Source organism: Eleutherodactylus coqui, chromosome 1 (assembly GCF_035609145.1).
Source record: "Eleutherodactylus coqui strain aEleCoq1 chromosome 1, aEleCoq1.hap1, whole genome shotgun sequence".
Taxonomy (NCBI): Eukaryota; Metazoa; Chordata; class Amphibia; order Anura; family Eleutherodactylidae; genus Eleutherodactylus; species Eleutherodactylus coqui.
In genome coordinates this window covers 513905361-513919586 of record NC_089837.1, presented here as the reverse complement: position 1 = coordinate 513919586, position 14226 = coordinate 513905361, and the positions used below count along the sequence as shown (strand labels likewise).

At 43.2% G+C, this 14226-nt stretch overlaps 1 protein-coding gene across 3 annotated transcripts in view; it reads left to right on the top strand.

The window, feature by feature from the left end:
* Positions 1 to 14226, top strand: part of PIGW (phosphatidylinositol glycan anchor biosynthesis class W) — a 157522-nt gene that overhangs the window by 52265 nt on the left and 91031 nt on the right. For 2 of the 3 annotated variants that reach the window (XM_066587833.1, XM_066587829.1), the window contains exon 5: positions 6490 to 6609. The exons of the other annotated variant lie outside the window; for it this stretch is intronic. In XM_066587833.1, the coding sequence (XP_066443930.1) occupies positions 6490 to 6609 (120 nt within the window). The remainder of the gene's footprint in view (positions 1 to 6489; positions 6610 to 14226) is intronic. 3 annotated transcript variants of the gene reach the window in all.

The window sequence follows — 14226 nt, the reverse complement described above, 5'->3', positions numbered from 1 at the left end:
GCGCCGACCCCATTGAGAACATATAGAAGACAAATCATTCTTCTCTGCCACAGCTGTAACAGCTGTGACAGAGAAGAACGATGTTTGCCCATTGAATTCAATGGAGCCGGCAATACAGCCGCTCCATTGAAAGCAATGGGCTGCCGGCGTGCGCGGGGTGAATTGTCGGGAAGGGCTTAAATATATAAGCCCTTCCCTGCAATTCAACCTAAAATGTGTTAAAATAAAAAAAAAATTGTATACTCACCTTTCCGCTGCAGCCGGAGTCCAGCCGCAGCCGCTGTCAGTTCTCCTGAACTGCTGCTCGGCACTAGTCAGCCGGCGGGGCTTTAAAATCCCCGCCTGCTGAATGAGCTGCCTCTGATTAGTCACAGCCCTGACCAATCAGAGGCAGGTTTCACTCACACACCCATTCATGAATTCATGAATGGGTGAGTGACTGCTGCTTCTCAGCGCTGAGCCAATCAGGGGCAGGTCTGACTCACATCCATTCATGAATGGGTGTGAGTGAGACATGCCTCTGATTGGCTCAGCGCTGAGCCAATCAGGGGGCAGGTCTGACTCACACCCCCTTCACACCCACTGCAGGACGGCCACGCGGAGCTCCGGCTGCTGGGAGAAGATGAGTATATATATATTTTTTATTTTTACACATTTTAGGATGAATTGCAGGGAAGGGCTTATATATTTAAGCCCTTCCCGACAATTCATCCCGGGCTCGCCCGCAGCGCATTGCTTTAAATGGAGCCGGCTCTATTGCCGTCTCCATTGAATGCAATGCGCTGGACAGCTCCGGCCCGTTTCTAATGAAACGCGTCTAGGAGCAGATTTTCGGGCGATTTGCGCGCACCGGTCACGCGATTTGCGGATGCGCATCCGTCATGTGATCCGCAAATCGCGTGAAAAAACGCCCGTGTGACTAAGGCCGGTTTTCTATTGCCGAGATTGTTGCATAAGAATTGTGCAAGATGCATAAACCTCACACGAATATGAACCCCATTTTTTTGAATGGGGTCGTACACATAAGTGATTTTTTTTCCGCCACATCACGGCATGTCTTATCTTTGGGAGTGCTATTGCATGGCCCATTGTTTTTAATGTGAGGTTTCCCCATAGATTACAATGGGAGACACTCTGTGGTCTCATCCTGTCGCGCCCCTAGCTTCTGATTGGGAGACAAGATGCAGCAGGAAGGGGCAATAGCAGTGGCAGGTTAGACATGTCCCCGGCGTATTCCCCCAACTTTTCCTGGTGCTCATCCTTGTCAGTGTCCCCGGCAGTCCAGCACGCTCAATGCAGCGGCAGCCCGGTGTCTTCCCTGCTTGGTATAACCAGCGATAAGGCATTGCAGGACAAAGGTCCTGCAATGCCTTACCATAGCGATCATTGGTGTTATGGTACATATCTCCTACAGCGACATAAATTGTGTAAAAAAATAAAATAAAATAAAGAAATAGAAAAACACATAAAAAATAATAAATAAACCTTTTTTGCTCATTTTCCGCTATTTGTTTGAAAAAAGTAAAAAATGGAAGAAAAACCCCACATATGTGGTATCATCGCATCTGTAACAGTCTGTACTGTAATTTGTACTATAATTTGAGCACACTAATTATCCTGCATAACGAAGACCGTAAAGAAGAACAGAGGTAAAATGTTTATTTTATTCATTTTACCTCCAATAAAGTGCAATAAAAAAGATCAAACAAGCCATATGCACCCCGAAATGGTACAAATAAAAACTTCAGGTAGTGATGCAAAAAAAAATCCCTCAGAAAGCTCTGTCCATGGAAAAATGACTTTGAATGCAGCAATGCAAAAATTATATAGAATTTCCCCCAAAAAAGGATTTTAATTGTGCAAAAGTGGAAAAACTTTAAAAAATGTTAATGTTTTTGGTATTGTTATAATAGTACCATCCCGCAGAAAAAAATGTGTTGTGTCATTTATGCAGTTTGATTAACTAAAATAAAATAAAAATACAATGCAGATTTCATGTGTTTTCTTCCTCTGTTCTCAAAAAATAAATACTAGAAGTTTTACAATATATTACATACGCCCAAAAATGGTACCAATAAAAACTATACTTCACAATGCATAAAAGAAACCGTTATACGGCCGTGTCGACGGGCAAATAAAAAAGTGGAAATGAAAATCCCCCAAAGATTGTTGTGTCCTTAAGGAGTTAAACACTAATGCACCCTGTATGAAAGAAGGTCGCTTCAGCAAAAAGTATCCCCGACCACTCCTAAAACAAACTTAACCCCTTTCCGCTGCAGGGCGTAATTTTACGTCCGGGCAACCTGGTACTTCCCGCAACAGGACGTAAACTTACATCCTGGAGATAGCGCGGGATCACACATGATCCCGCGCTATCCCGCAGTGGGAGCCGGCTGTCAGTCACAGCCGGCGTCCTGCTGCAACAGCGGGGGGGGCATCGGAGATTCCCCCCTCCCGCTGTTAACCCCTTCCCTGCCGCGATCTAACGCGGCAGGGAAAGAGTTCACATAGGGAGTGCGGCTCCCTCTGTGTCTCCGGCCAGAACTCACGATGTCATTGCGAGAGCCCGGCCTGTCACCATGGCAACAGGACACCAGACACTGGCGTCCTGTATTGCCTATGCCTATAATCGCTGTACAAGCGATAAGGCATGGCAGAGCAGTAGCTCTGCCATGCCTTATGACAGCGATCATCAGGGCAGTGGTTAAAGTCCCTCAGAGGGACACAAACAGTGTAAAAAAAACAAAGATTAAAAAAATGAATTTAAAAAATTTAAAAAAAGTAAAAAAAACATTTTTTTATGCTTTTTCTCAGATTAGCTTAAAAAAAAGTAAAAAAAATTAAAACCCCACATATTTGGTATTGTCGCATCCATAACAACACGTACAATAAGTTGCACATGCTTTTGACTGTGCACGGAAAAAAAACGCTAAAAACAACGCTTAAAAACTGAGGCAAAATGCTAATTTTTAGCATTTTGCCTCACTAAAAACGCAATAAAAGTGATCAAAAAAGCTGTATGTACCCCAAAATGGTACCAGTAAAAACTATAGCTTGTCTCACAAAAAATAAGCCCTCATAAAGCGCCGTACATCGAAAAATAAAAAAGTTACAGGACTCTGAATGCAGAGATTTAGAATAGAAAAAAGATTTTAAAAAAAAAGGGTTTTTATTGCAGAAAAGTGGAAAAACCTAAAGAAAATGTAAGAATTTTGGTATTGTTGTAACCGTACTGACCCGCAGAAAAAATGGAATGTCTCATTTATGCTGCATGATTAACGCTGTAAAAAAAAAATAAAAAAATCTATGGCAGAATTGATGTGTTTTCTCTCCCTGCTTTCATAAAAAAAATAATAAAAGTTTTACAATATAGTCTATGTACCCAAAAGTGGCACCGATAAAAACTACAGTTCGCCACGCAAAAAACAAGCCCTTATACGGCCGCGTCCACGGAAAAATAAAAAAGTTATGACTTTTGATAAGCGGAGAAGAAAATCCGCCAAAAATTGTTGCGTCCTTAAGCCCAAAATAGGCCCATGTCATGAAGGGGTTAAACATGAGACAATGGTGTAAGCCTGGATAACTGCTGGGTGATGCCTTATAATCCTGTTGCCTATATTAACACAGAGTATTGCGGTTCTGTAAAATCTATTAAATACATAGAAATATCTTAATAAACAGCGATCAGGCTTCATTTGGTCTTGAAAATGATTGTGATCAGATCAAAATTATATGAAACCGACTGATACATTTGCATTTCTGTAGCCATCTGGATAATTCTGGCATTTCCTATACACAAAAGGCTTCCAATAGAGATGGGCAAGCATGCTCGGATACAGCAGTAACTCTTCTTAAGTAACTGCTTACTGGTCTGAGCGTGCTCGGGGGGGGGGGGGGGGCGGGTTGTGGGGGGCAGCGGGGAGGAGACAGAGATCTCTTTCACTCCCCCCCCCCCGCTAGCCCCTGCCGCTCACCACCGCCAATTCCACAATAATTTGCTGCAGAAGGTTAATAGCCCCCAGAAAACTATACTTTTAGCATTTTTTTTACCTATGCAAAACACGTGATTTTGCAAAAACTCCGCTTTATGTGGAAGTTTCTTCCTATTATGCATGGAAAAGTAACGGATTTGAGAGGAGAAAAATGTGGAAATGACATGAATGGCTGCCCAGAAGTAAAAAGGGATCAAGCTTTGGGCAGAGTGTACATCATCCACCATAATAATGCTAAGTGCTATTATCTTCACCTTGTACTTCATGAAATTAGAAGTCCAATGTAATTCTTGGATTTGAGGACTGGTAATAGTATTGTTCACCTGACATATCAATCAGTCTGTAGGATGACAAGCACTGGAATGCCACTATGGAAGAAGTTTTTCTTTGCGATTCTCCATTCAGACTACTGAAACTTTTCTCAGTATTGTTGATACGTTGTCAATTATCAGACACTTTATGTCTTTGGGAAAAATACAAGGATATTATGTTAGAGGACATAAAGCATCATATAGGGTCAGAATAGTGAGAAAATGTTAACCACATCATGGATTAAATTTAAATACATATATGCCTGATTTCTATTGAAGAAGCAGTCTTGTCTTGTGGGAGGATAATTTTTGGAACACTATGGCTTACCTCAACCAACAAAATGTGATACAGTCTTACGAAATAGAGATTACCTTAGAGAAATTAGTTACAGCACAATTTTCTTGGCACAAGATGTGTCTAACAATGAAAGTTTGTTAACTGAAGAACAGTTTCAAGTTTACAACCAGATTTTAGAAAGTGCACTAGAAGGGCATTAGTCCTATAGTTTCCCTGGATGCTCCTAAATCTACTAATAGCTAGAATATCGTGGGCTAGCCTTGGCTTTTGCCTCTTCTGCCACATTACTAAATGGAGGTAATGTAGCTTATTCTGCTCTTAAACTGCCCTTAAATCTGATGCATGTAATGATACCTCTGTGCAACATATCAAAGTGGAGTAATAAGGCACAGATGCTAAAGAGACTAAGCTAATAGTATGGAAGGAATGCGCCATGGCTCATAAAGGTGGAGTTGAAGTGCTCAGTCGAACACTGAAAGATAAAAGGGGAAATGATAACTTAATGAGGAGTGCTACGGTTCTCTCAGCTAGAGACTTTAGGAATACTTTACCAGTCATGCCCAGGGGAACACAAGCTGAAGGAGTATGGTTATGTTTAAAATCTTCATATTTGTGGCCTCATATTCAGAAGCTCACCATAATACCAAATATAAGAGTTCTTTTAGGAGGTCATGCTTTTAATGGCCATTTTTCTGAGATGTTACTTAAAATAGGAGATTGAGAAAACTTTACAGTTGAAGGTAAGATTATCAGAACACTAAGCTTAGCCATAGTGGTGACATCTCTTACAGAATTGACTGCCAAGGTATACCCTGACATCTCTGACATCAAAGTGGTTATGTGAGCGTGGGATTGTAACTCCCAAAAGTGACAAAGCAGCTGCTATTAATCATTTGTTGAATTCATTTAAAGGAGAAGAATTACAATATAAATCTAAAGATTCAGTACTAGAAATAATGCAAAGGTAATAATGTGAATGTAGTTTACAAAGAGGTCCTTCACTAATCTGGATTACTAAAGCACCTTTCATGATACAGATATTATGAGAATGGTTTATATAATTAGAAACACCAAAGATATTTGATAATGAAAGCTAAAGGTTTATAACATCAGATAATTAGTGATGGATTAGCAGCATAATAATTCTGAAGATAGTTTCAATTTGTATCATCTAGAAAGTGTACAAATTTCATGTGGATGAAGTCACAGGTAAAAGCTATAATAATTATGTATGTACAGTTCCTTGTATGTAGTAATATGGAGCATACCGGTGTAACTCTGTTTTTGAATACTGCATGCAGTTTTTTTTATGTGTTTTTTAACTGTGATTCTAAAATGTAACGAAAAACATGAACACAGCTTAAGAGGCTGCAAACAAATTTTCACGTAGTCCAAGAAATGAGTCATGTTTGCAAAGTTTATGCAAGGGGCTACATCATGTATGAAAATTTGTTTTGCAGTTGTATGCAGCATGCTGTAGGTCCGGGTACAAGTACAGGTGGGAGGGGCTTGAGCTGAACTTTTGCACCCAGGACCCTGAGCCCTTAGATATGCCCCTGCTGAGACTCCCAAAGATTGCTAGAACAAGTCAGCCAAAGAGCTCATCTGATTGCTGTCCTTGCTATTTAACTGAAGACAGGCCCAATACAAAGTCTATGGGCTCACCTTCAGCGGACAAGCAGTGACAGCGCTTGTATGAGTGCTTCGGCTGCTTTATTTTTAGCAAATCAGTGGGGTCTCATCATCTGCAGCCCAAGTGATAAAAACTTTTCACACGCCCCTATGACATGTCAAAAAATGTTTGTAAAGCACACTTCTTTATGTGACATAAATGTGAAAGCTTATAAATGAACTGATAAAACTTTTCTTTCCTTTGATTTACATTTAGAACTTTGAAGATTTCTGTTATTCTAGTGACCAGTGTCATAGCGGGTGTTGCTACAATCTGGAAACTCTTGGGAAGGTTCCAATATGTGTAAGAAAATCAGAATATACATGTCTCGGTGCGGTAAGTACCTGCTGCCAGCTGCTGTACTGGTTTCTCCTCTGTACATACAGTAGAACGTCCTAATTCACACGGGCTTTAACGTGTCAGATTCCACATTGTTTTTTTGTTTTTTTTTCCAACATGTGTTTGACAGCTTAATGCAAACAACAAAATGATGCTCCTCTTTGAAAAACGGACAAAGATGACAAAGAAGACAAATCAAAACACAGACGTGACTAGGCAGAGTCCCTCGTGCTTCTTCTGTCACCCTTGTAGATATTCTGTTTACCTCCCCAGCTTGTTTCTGAAAATTTTATATATAAAGAAAGGCAGAGGGTGGCACTATGCCCCAAAACAATGCCCAGAGAATGCTTTCTGCCTTATTGTTACGTTTGTGTGGGCAACTAAGCATCGGATCCACACGAACGTGACCCGAAAGCACGGGCTTAGGAACAAGTGGCCCTATACTGCTGACAAGGATGACATGGCCGTACCTAAAAAAGCAGGGTGATCACCTCAATAAAGGCAGCCACACGCTAGAACCTTGGCCCTACTCTCCCTGCAGGGGGGACACTCGCAGCCAACCGGAACTGACAGAATGCACAAACTCACCACACAAACCTCGCACTGTACAGTAGATGGAAAAACTGAATATAAAAAGCGAGGAATTAGTTCGTGCATTGGCCAATGAACTTAAGCTGCAAGCCACGTCAAGGCTACTCATGTCTTGCAGTCCCTACTCTAACAAGACACTACGAGACATACTGACATGACACTGTAGACACACACACACTGTACACAGAACAGGACTGCTCACGCAACATATCTGGCCACTTGTGCAGACATACAACACTAGTCACTGTTCACACCAGACTACAACAGGTAGTGCTTTCAATGCGCACTCCACCTAGAGCTCACATGCACACAGATGAAACTCCACAGCAAGTTTAAAGTGTCCTCATACCAGGGGGATAGAGAGTCAGCCACCATGCTGACATAGAGAACTGAGTTAGACCTCAGCCATCTGACACACAACAAGACATAAGACGTTTGGAGGCTGCACCTGTCAGGGGAAGGGAAGAGGGGGTCTGCATATGATACAGACAATAACTTTAGGTGTCTAAACTGTCTTTGGAAAGCAGAGCGACACAACAGACCTACATGGAAACACAGCTCTGAATGGATCCAAGACAGATGACATCCAAGGAGTACAAAGACCAGCCTCAACTACTGAGAGATGCTGTTTTTTATATGCTGCAGACTAAAAAGGATTGGCTGCTGGGGAATACCACACCCCACGGGCTGAATTAACCCCTACCCGTGAAGGTGTGATCCTGGAACCCAGTAGTACAACAGATCCTAGCAGCACAACCTGGCACCTATGTTCTGGCTGTGGCTAAAGTTCTGGCTTAGCATCTAATTTTGACGCCATTTCTTAGCCACATTTTGCAAAAGAAAGACATTTTTGCAGTGCTTTGCCCCAATATTTTCTCAAATGTTGACAATTTACTTGTTTTCACCATATGTAGAACTAACTGAGATGAATCAAACAGTTCATATGACGTGATAGTATGATGGAGTCCAGAGCTACACTCATTTTTAGCCGCACGGCACAGTGATTTCAGTACCTCAAGATGGCAGCACTATTGCATATTGTCATACTGAGGTCAGCCTTTTGTTGCTAGGTGCATTGGTAACTCCTCTTTACAATAAGATATTTAACACTGTCATTGTCCATGTTATCTACAAATTATTTTGATTTTAAAGCTTTAATGGTTTTTGTAATGCTCAGCGATCCATGTACGGTTCCGAAACTATAGTTGTATTCTATGTCAAAAATGAGACAGATGATAAGAAGATCATTAGAAGCATTGGTACATTTGATGGACATAGCAGCAAAATTATGGAAATCCTGAAAAAATACTGGCCAATTTTGCTAGCAGATCTTTAATTGGAAAGTATCATAACTAAACAACCCAGTATTGCATTCACATTACAGCCACATTGATATAACATCCCAGCCTTATAGAGGACTCTCCTGGTAGCCAACCCTGTGGTAACTGTTCTTATTGCCTGCCCAATAAACTGGGGAACAGGGATTGTGGTTGCCACGGGTGATGCCGCTCTTCCGGTCCCCCCTCCCTTTCCTCCTGGCATGAACATCGGTGGGGAAATAAACGAGCCACAGGCAGTAGATATAGTACCTCAGGTACCCAGGAACGGTCAGGGCCTGGAATAACTTTTACTTGCAGAATAAACTTTAATAAGTCATAAATGACAGGTTTGACAAGTGCAGGAATTAAAGAAGCTAGAGTACTTCCACATGGCAGATCCAGACTTCAGGTCGCCTGTGCGTGACTAACTAAAGACATGTACCAAGACTTGCGAATGCTTGAATGGGAACAATGACTGTAGAGTACCTCCACCGAGCAGTCCAAGGCTTCAGGACTCGCGGACATGAAACAAATAATTGAGCACCTCTGCACTAGGCCTTGAAAGACTGCACTCGCTTGCTGATCACTCTCTCTTTTTGGGGGCTCACTCCATCGTCATTCCTTACCCACGCACTCTGGGAAAACCTCCCCTCTTCTTCTATACTTCAACACGTGAAGGCTGAAGGTGCCTCCATGTGCCTCTGTGCTTTTCTCTCTCTCAGCTCCAGAAGATGGACCAACTATCTTTTCCCGCTCTCAAGGACTCACATTTATAGCCTCTCTTATACCACGTGACAAGACATAATAGATACATTTACAGACAGTCAACTAATTTTTGCAGACATTAACTCATCATTTGCTGCAACTGTGCAATACACATACTAGAATGGCAAGACATTTTTGCACAGTGCATCTACATAAGACATTACATGTATGACATTTATGGAGGGGACCAGGATAATGTAATGTACTGGGCCACTACATGTGTGCCTGCATGTAGCGTTGCTGAGTGTTTGTGTACCTGTGCGTAGCAGTGCTGAGTGTGTGTGTGTGTACTTGCATCATGTAGCAGGGCTGAGTGCATGTGTGTACCTGCATGTAGTAGTGCTGAGTGTGTGTACCTGCGTGTAGCAGTGCTGAGTGTGTGTATCTGAATGTAGTAGTGCTGAGTGTGTGTGTGCCTGCATTTAGCAGTGCTGAGTGTGTGTGTGTGTGTGTGTGTGTACCTATCCGTAGTAGTGCTGAGTGTGTGTACCTGACCCTTCACTTCCTGTATTTTTCCTCTGACTGGATGCCATTTGGAAGCCCAGCCAGCTTTCTCCATACAAATCCCCTGCTCTTACCTGATGGGAGTCTGACAGGCTGCCAGCTCTGTTTGCCTTTGGCAGAGGAGGAGCGCCAAAACCCTGTGCAGGGAAGGATTCTGTTAACACTTGGGGAACACTTTTGCCAGCTCTCTTCTGGCCATGCTGACCTCTCCAGTGAATCAGCTGTGCTCCGGGAGGTGAGTGATCCGCAGGTCCACATGAATTAGTTGGTGAGGAGAGCAGAGCTATCGGCTGTTCTCCTCATATGACGTCACACTCTGTAACAACATGTCGCCACACTTAGCCACGTGCCCATAGACTTAGCATTGGGAACTTTGACCTGCTCTAACAGGTGACTTGTTGTATAAAAGTCTAATTTTAGGATTTTACGGTGGTGGTGAGGATGTTACAAAACCACTGACACCAAAATCAGCCACCAGAAGTCTTATAAAAGGGTCAAAGAGTGGTGCAAGAAAAAGCCTGTAGGATTATTTACTCTCCCTCCTGTGGGTGTTGTTCGAATTTCCTTCCTATGGCCTTGCTTGAATCCCCCCCCCCCCCCCCCCATGTGCGTCGCTTGAATCTCTCTGCTGTGGCCGTCTCCCTTCTAGAGCTTCATTTGTCTGAACTGCCACTGTATCTTGTGTGACTATGAGCGTTGCTTAGCAACGCTTGAATCCTGAAGGGCTGTTATACTTTAACATGGGGAACGTTAACAGGGCCCGATGAGTCACTCAGTGTATCCAGCTCAAATTTCAGGATTTTACTGCAGTGGTGAGAATCCAACAAATCAAAAAACAGCAAAATCACGCTCCTAAGGTGAGGCAAAGTGTGGTGCAAAAAAAGCCTGTGGGTATATATGTATACAGTATATAAAAGTGAAAGTCCTCACTGACTGACTCGCCACTAATTCTCTAACTTCCTGATGTCGTACAAACATGAAATTTGGCAGGAGCATTCTTTAAGTCCTACATAGGCATAGGAAAAGTAAAGTGGCCACAACTCGAAAATTCAATGTTAAGTGCAAAAGTATTGGCACCCCTGTGTTATTTCTAATTCTATAACTTAGATATTAGAATGAATATATATATATATATATATATATATATATATATATATATTCAGAGAGAGAGAGAGATAGATGTTATGAGATGGGTTAGGTCTCTTGCTCTAGGCTTGTCATTTGGGCCCTCATTTTAATTCAGATTTTTCTGCTGTTGGGTAGTTTTATTTTAACATAATAAAGATTTTATTGTAGGGATTACAATCTAAGGGCTGATGCCCATGGCTGTGACGGGCTCTGCAATCGGAATACCGCAGTAAAGTCCGTCACGGCGCCCCCTTCCCAAAGACCCCATACTCCCCTCCGGATCCACTGTGGGAGTCCTGCATGACATGCCTGTGCGCATGCACAATACAGCACATTACGTGCCAGCAGTGTCATATGACGCGGCCGGCGGTGTGCTACAGTGTGTGCTACAGCGGAAGTATAGCATGACGGCCAGCTTCCATCGACTACATTCCGCGGGTTATATTACGCTGCAGAATTCCAAGGTGGAATTCCGCAGCGTGAACATTTAGTTATTGGGTTCAATAGAACCTAATAGCTGCGGAGTAAATCGGCCTTGGGCATTAGTCCTAATAGTAATAAAACCATAGGAAATGTCGTTGTTTGCTTCTGTAAGTTTATCCATCTTCCTTAATGCTTCTGTATGTTGCCCATGTGCTGCTCCCTAGGGAATTCTTCACAAGGTCACCTATAATGGGGTAACAACCTGCCAAAAGTGCTTACAACAATGTTCACCAACCTCATTAGCATTTGGTACTAGCTAAAAGAATTCCTCTAGCTTTCCTCTGGATAGTGTATCAGCTACAATGTTGTTCACCCCAAGATTATGCTTTGGCTTAAAATGGATATTGAACTATATGCACTTCATTACCAGATATTTCAATATATTGATAATTGGAACTGAGGTTGAGGATGTTATTTACCACATCAACTGCATTCATGTTATCGGTCCAGAAAACGTCATGCTGGTTCTTTAGGTGGCTTGTCTATAACTCTCCTGCTACTACAATAGGAAATGGCTTTAATAGTGTCATGTTGTGCCATAGGTCATTGAATTCCCAGGGCTTTGGCCACTGTCCCATGCATCAACAACTCTACACATACATGGCAAAACATAATTGCCCCAGAGGCATCCATATAAAAGTCTCATTGCGATTTGATTTCAGGGCTCCTGATCCTACTATTATCCCATTAAAATTTCTGAGGGAGACCCCCTGCACTGCCAGGTCTGCTTTCAACGCTTTGGTTCTTTTGGCTTTAGAGAATGGTTTTCTGACTCCTGCAGTGCTTTGCTCCAGTCACCTGCAGAAGCCTCTACCTATTGGAAGTACTCTGCAAGCAAAGTTCAACAAGTCTAGCAATGACTGCATTTCCTTTAATAGTTGAAGCAGAAAGTCCCTCCATGGATGACCCCTTGTTGTGTGGAGGAGTCTACATGCTCTGATAAGGCTATAAGCTATGCTAGTATTCTACTGGTAGTGCCACCTATGCCAGACAGGTTTCAACTGGGGAGCCAGGCTAAGCATATCCACCCAGATGATGATGATAATAATAATAATAATAATCTTTATTTGTATAGCGGCAACTTATTCCACAACGCTTTCAGGCATGGATAAATGCAAAACAATACAACAAATACAATGTGAGGTAGATTGGGTTTGACACAAATGGGTTGGGGCTGATACAGGAGGTGCAAAGGGTGGGGGGAGGAGCAAGGCATGGGGAACACAGGCAATAGGGAAATTCAAGTGAAGATCAATTATTAGAAGGCAAACGGGGGGGGGGGGGGCACCATAGGGAGGGGCAGGGGACAAGGTCAGGAGATTTGGTATGCTTCCCTGAAGATGTGCGTTTTTAAGGCACGTCTGAAATTTCGCGCATCAGGAATTGTCCGGATGCCTTGGGGTAGAGCGTTGCAGCCGATGGGTGCTGCTCTGGTGAAGTCCTGTAGGCGAGCATGTGAAGTTCGTATTACAGAGGTGTTAAATCTGAGTGTGTTAGCTGATTGGAGTGAGCGGGTTGGGTGGTGTACTGACAGGAGAGAGGCGATATATGTTGGCGCAGTACCATGCAGAGCTTTGTGAGTGAGGTTGAGGAGTTTAAATTTAGTTCTGCAGTGGATGGGCAGCCAATACAGCGACTGGCATAGTGTAGAGGAGTCTGAGTAATGACTGGATAGAAAAATGAGCCTAGCTGCCGCATTTAGTATGGATTGGAGCAGAGTGAGTCTAATGCGGGGGAGGCCGATATGTTGCAGTAGTCAAGCGAGAGGTGGATGAGGGCGACCACGAGTGTCTTTAGCGTGTCCGTGGTTATGAACGGCCGTATTTTAGCAATATTTTTGAGGTGCAGGTGGCACGTTTGGGCCAGAGATTGGATATGGGGGATAAAGGAGAGGTCAGAGTCCAGTGTGACCCCAAGGCACCGGGGGTTATGATGGTGCCAGACACTGGAATGGAGATGTTAAGGGGTGGTTGGTTGGAAGGTGGAAAGACAAGGAGGTCAGTTTTAGAGAGGTTTGGTTTGAGAAAAAGGGAGGACATAGTGTTAGAGACAGCGGACAGACAGTCGGTGATATTTTGGAGGAATGGTCCAGAGATCTCACGAAAGGAGCTGTATCGTTGGGTTTCGTCAGCATAGAGATGGTATTGAAGGGGCAGTATAGATAGAGAAGAGAAGGGTACCAAGGACCGAGCCCTGGGCTACCCCAACAGCGAGAGGAAGTGGAGCGGAGATAGAACCAGCAAAGGAGACACTGAAAGAGCAGTCAGAGAGGTAGGAAAAGAACCAGGAGAGAGCAGTGTCCTTTAGACCAATAGAGCGGAGCATAGTGAGAAGGAGGTCATGGTCGACAGTGTCAAATGCAGCAGACAGGTCAAGGAGGATTAGTAGGGAGTACTCACCTCTAGACTTTGCAGTCATTAGGTCATTTGTTACTTTTGTAAGGGCAGTTTCGGTCGGGTGTAGAGAGCGGAAACCAGACTGGAGGGGGTCGAGGAGTGAGTTGTCAGAGAGAAAGCGTGTAAGGCGGGATGGGAAGGCTGCACTCTTTCACCATGGCTGGTAACAAACCTAAGAGATGGACAACTCTGATGTAAAAACCTATAACTTGTGGACCTCATTGTAACTGTCCAAGCTTGTTAGGCCATGTCAGATAAATCGCAAGTGTAGAGGATGGGGTAAGTACTGTATACTGTGTACTTCACCTGAAAAGTCTACTAAACATGCTTGAAAAGCATGCTCACCTCTGCAGTGCAGATGGTTTAACACTCCTAAGAGATGAGGCTTTTTTTTTGTAAATTAGTGGTCTGGACAATAAGACCAGCTT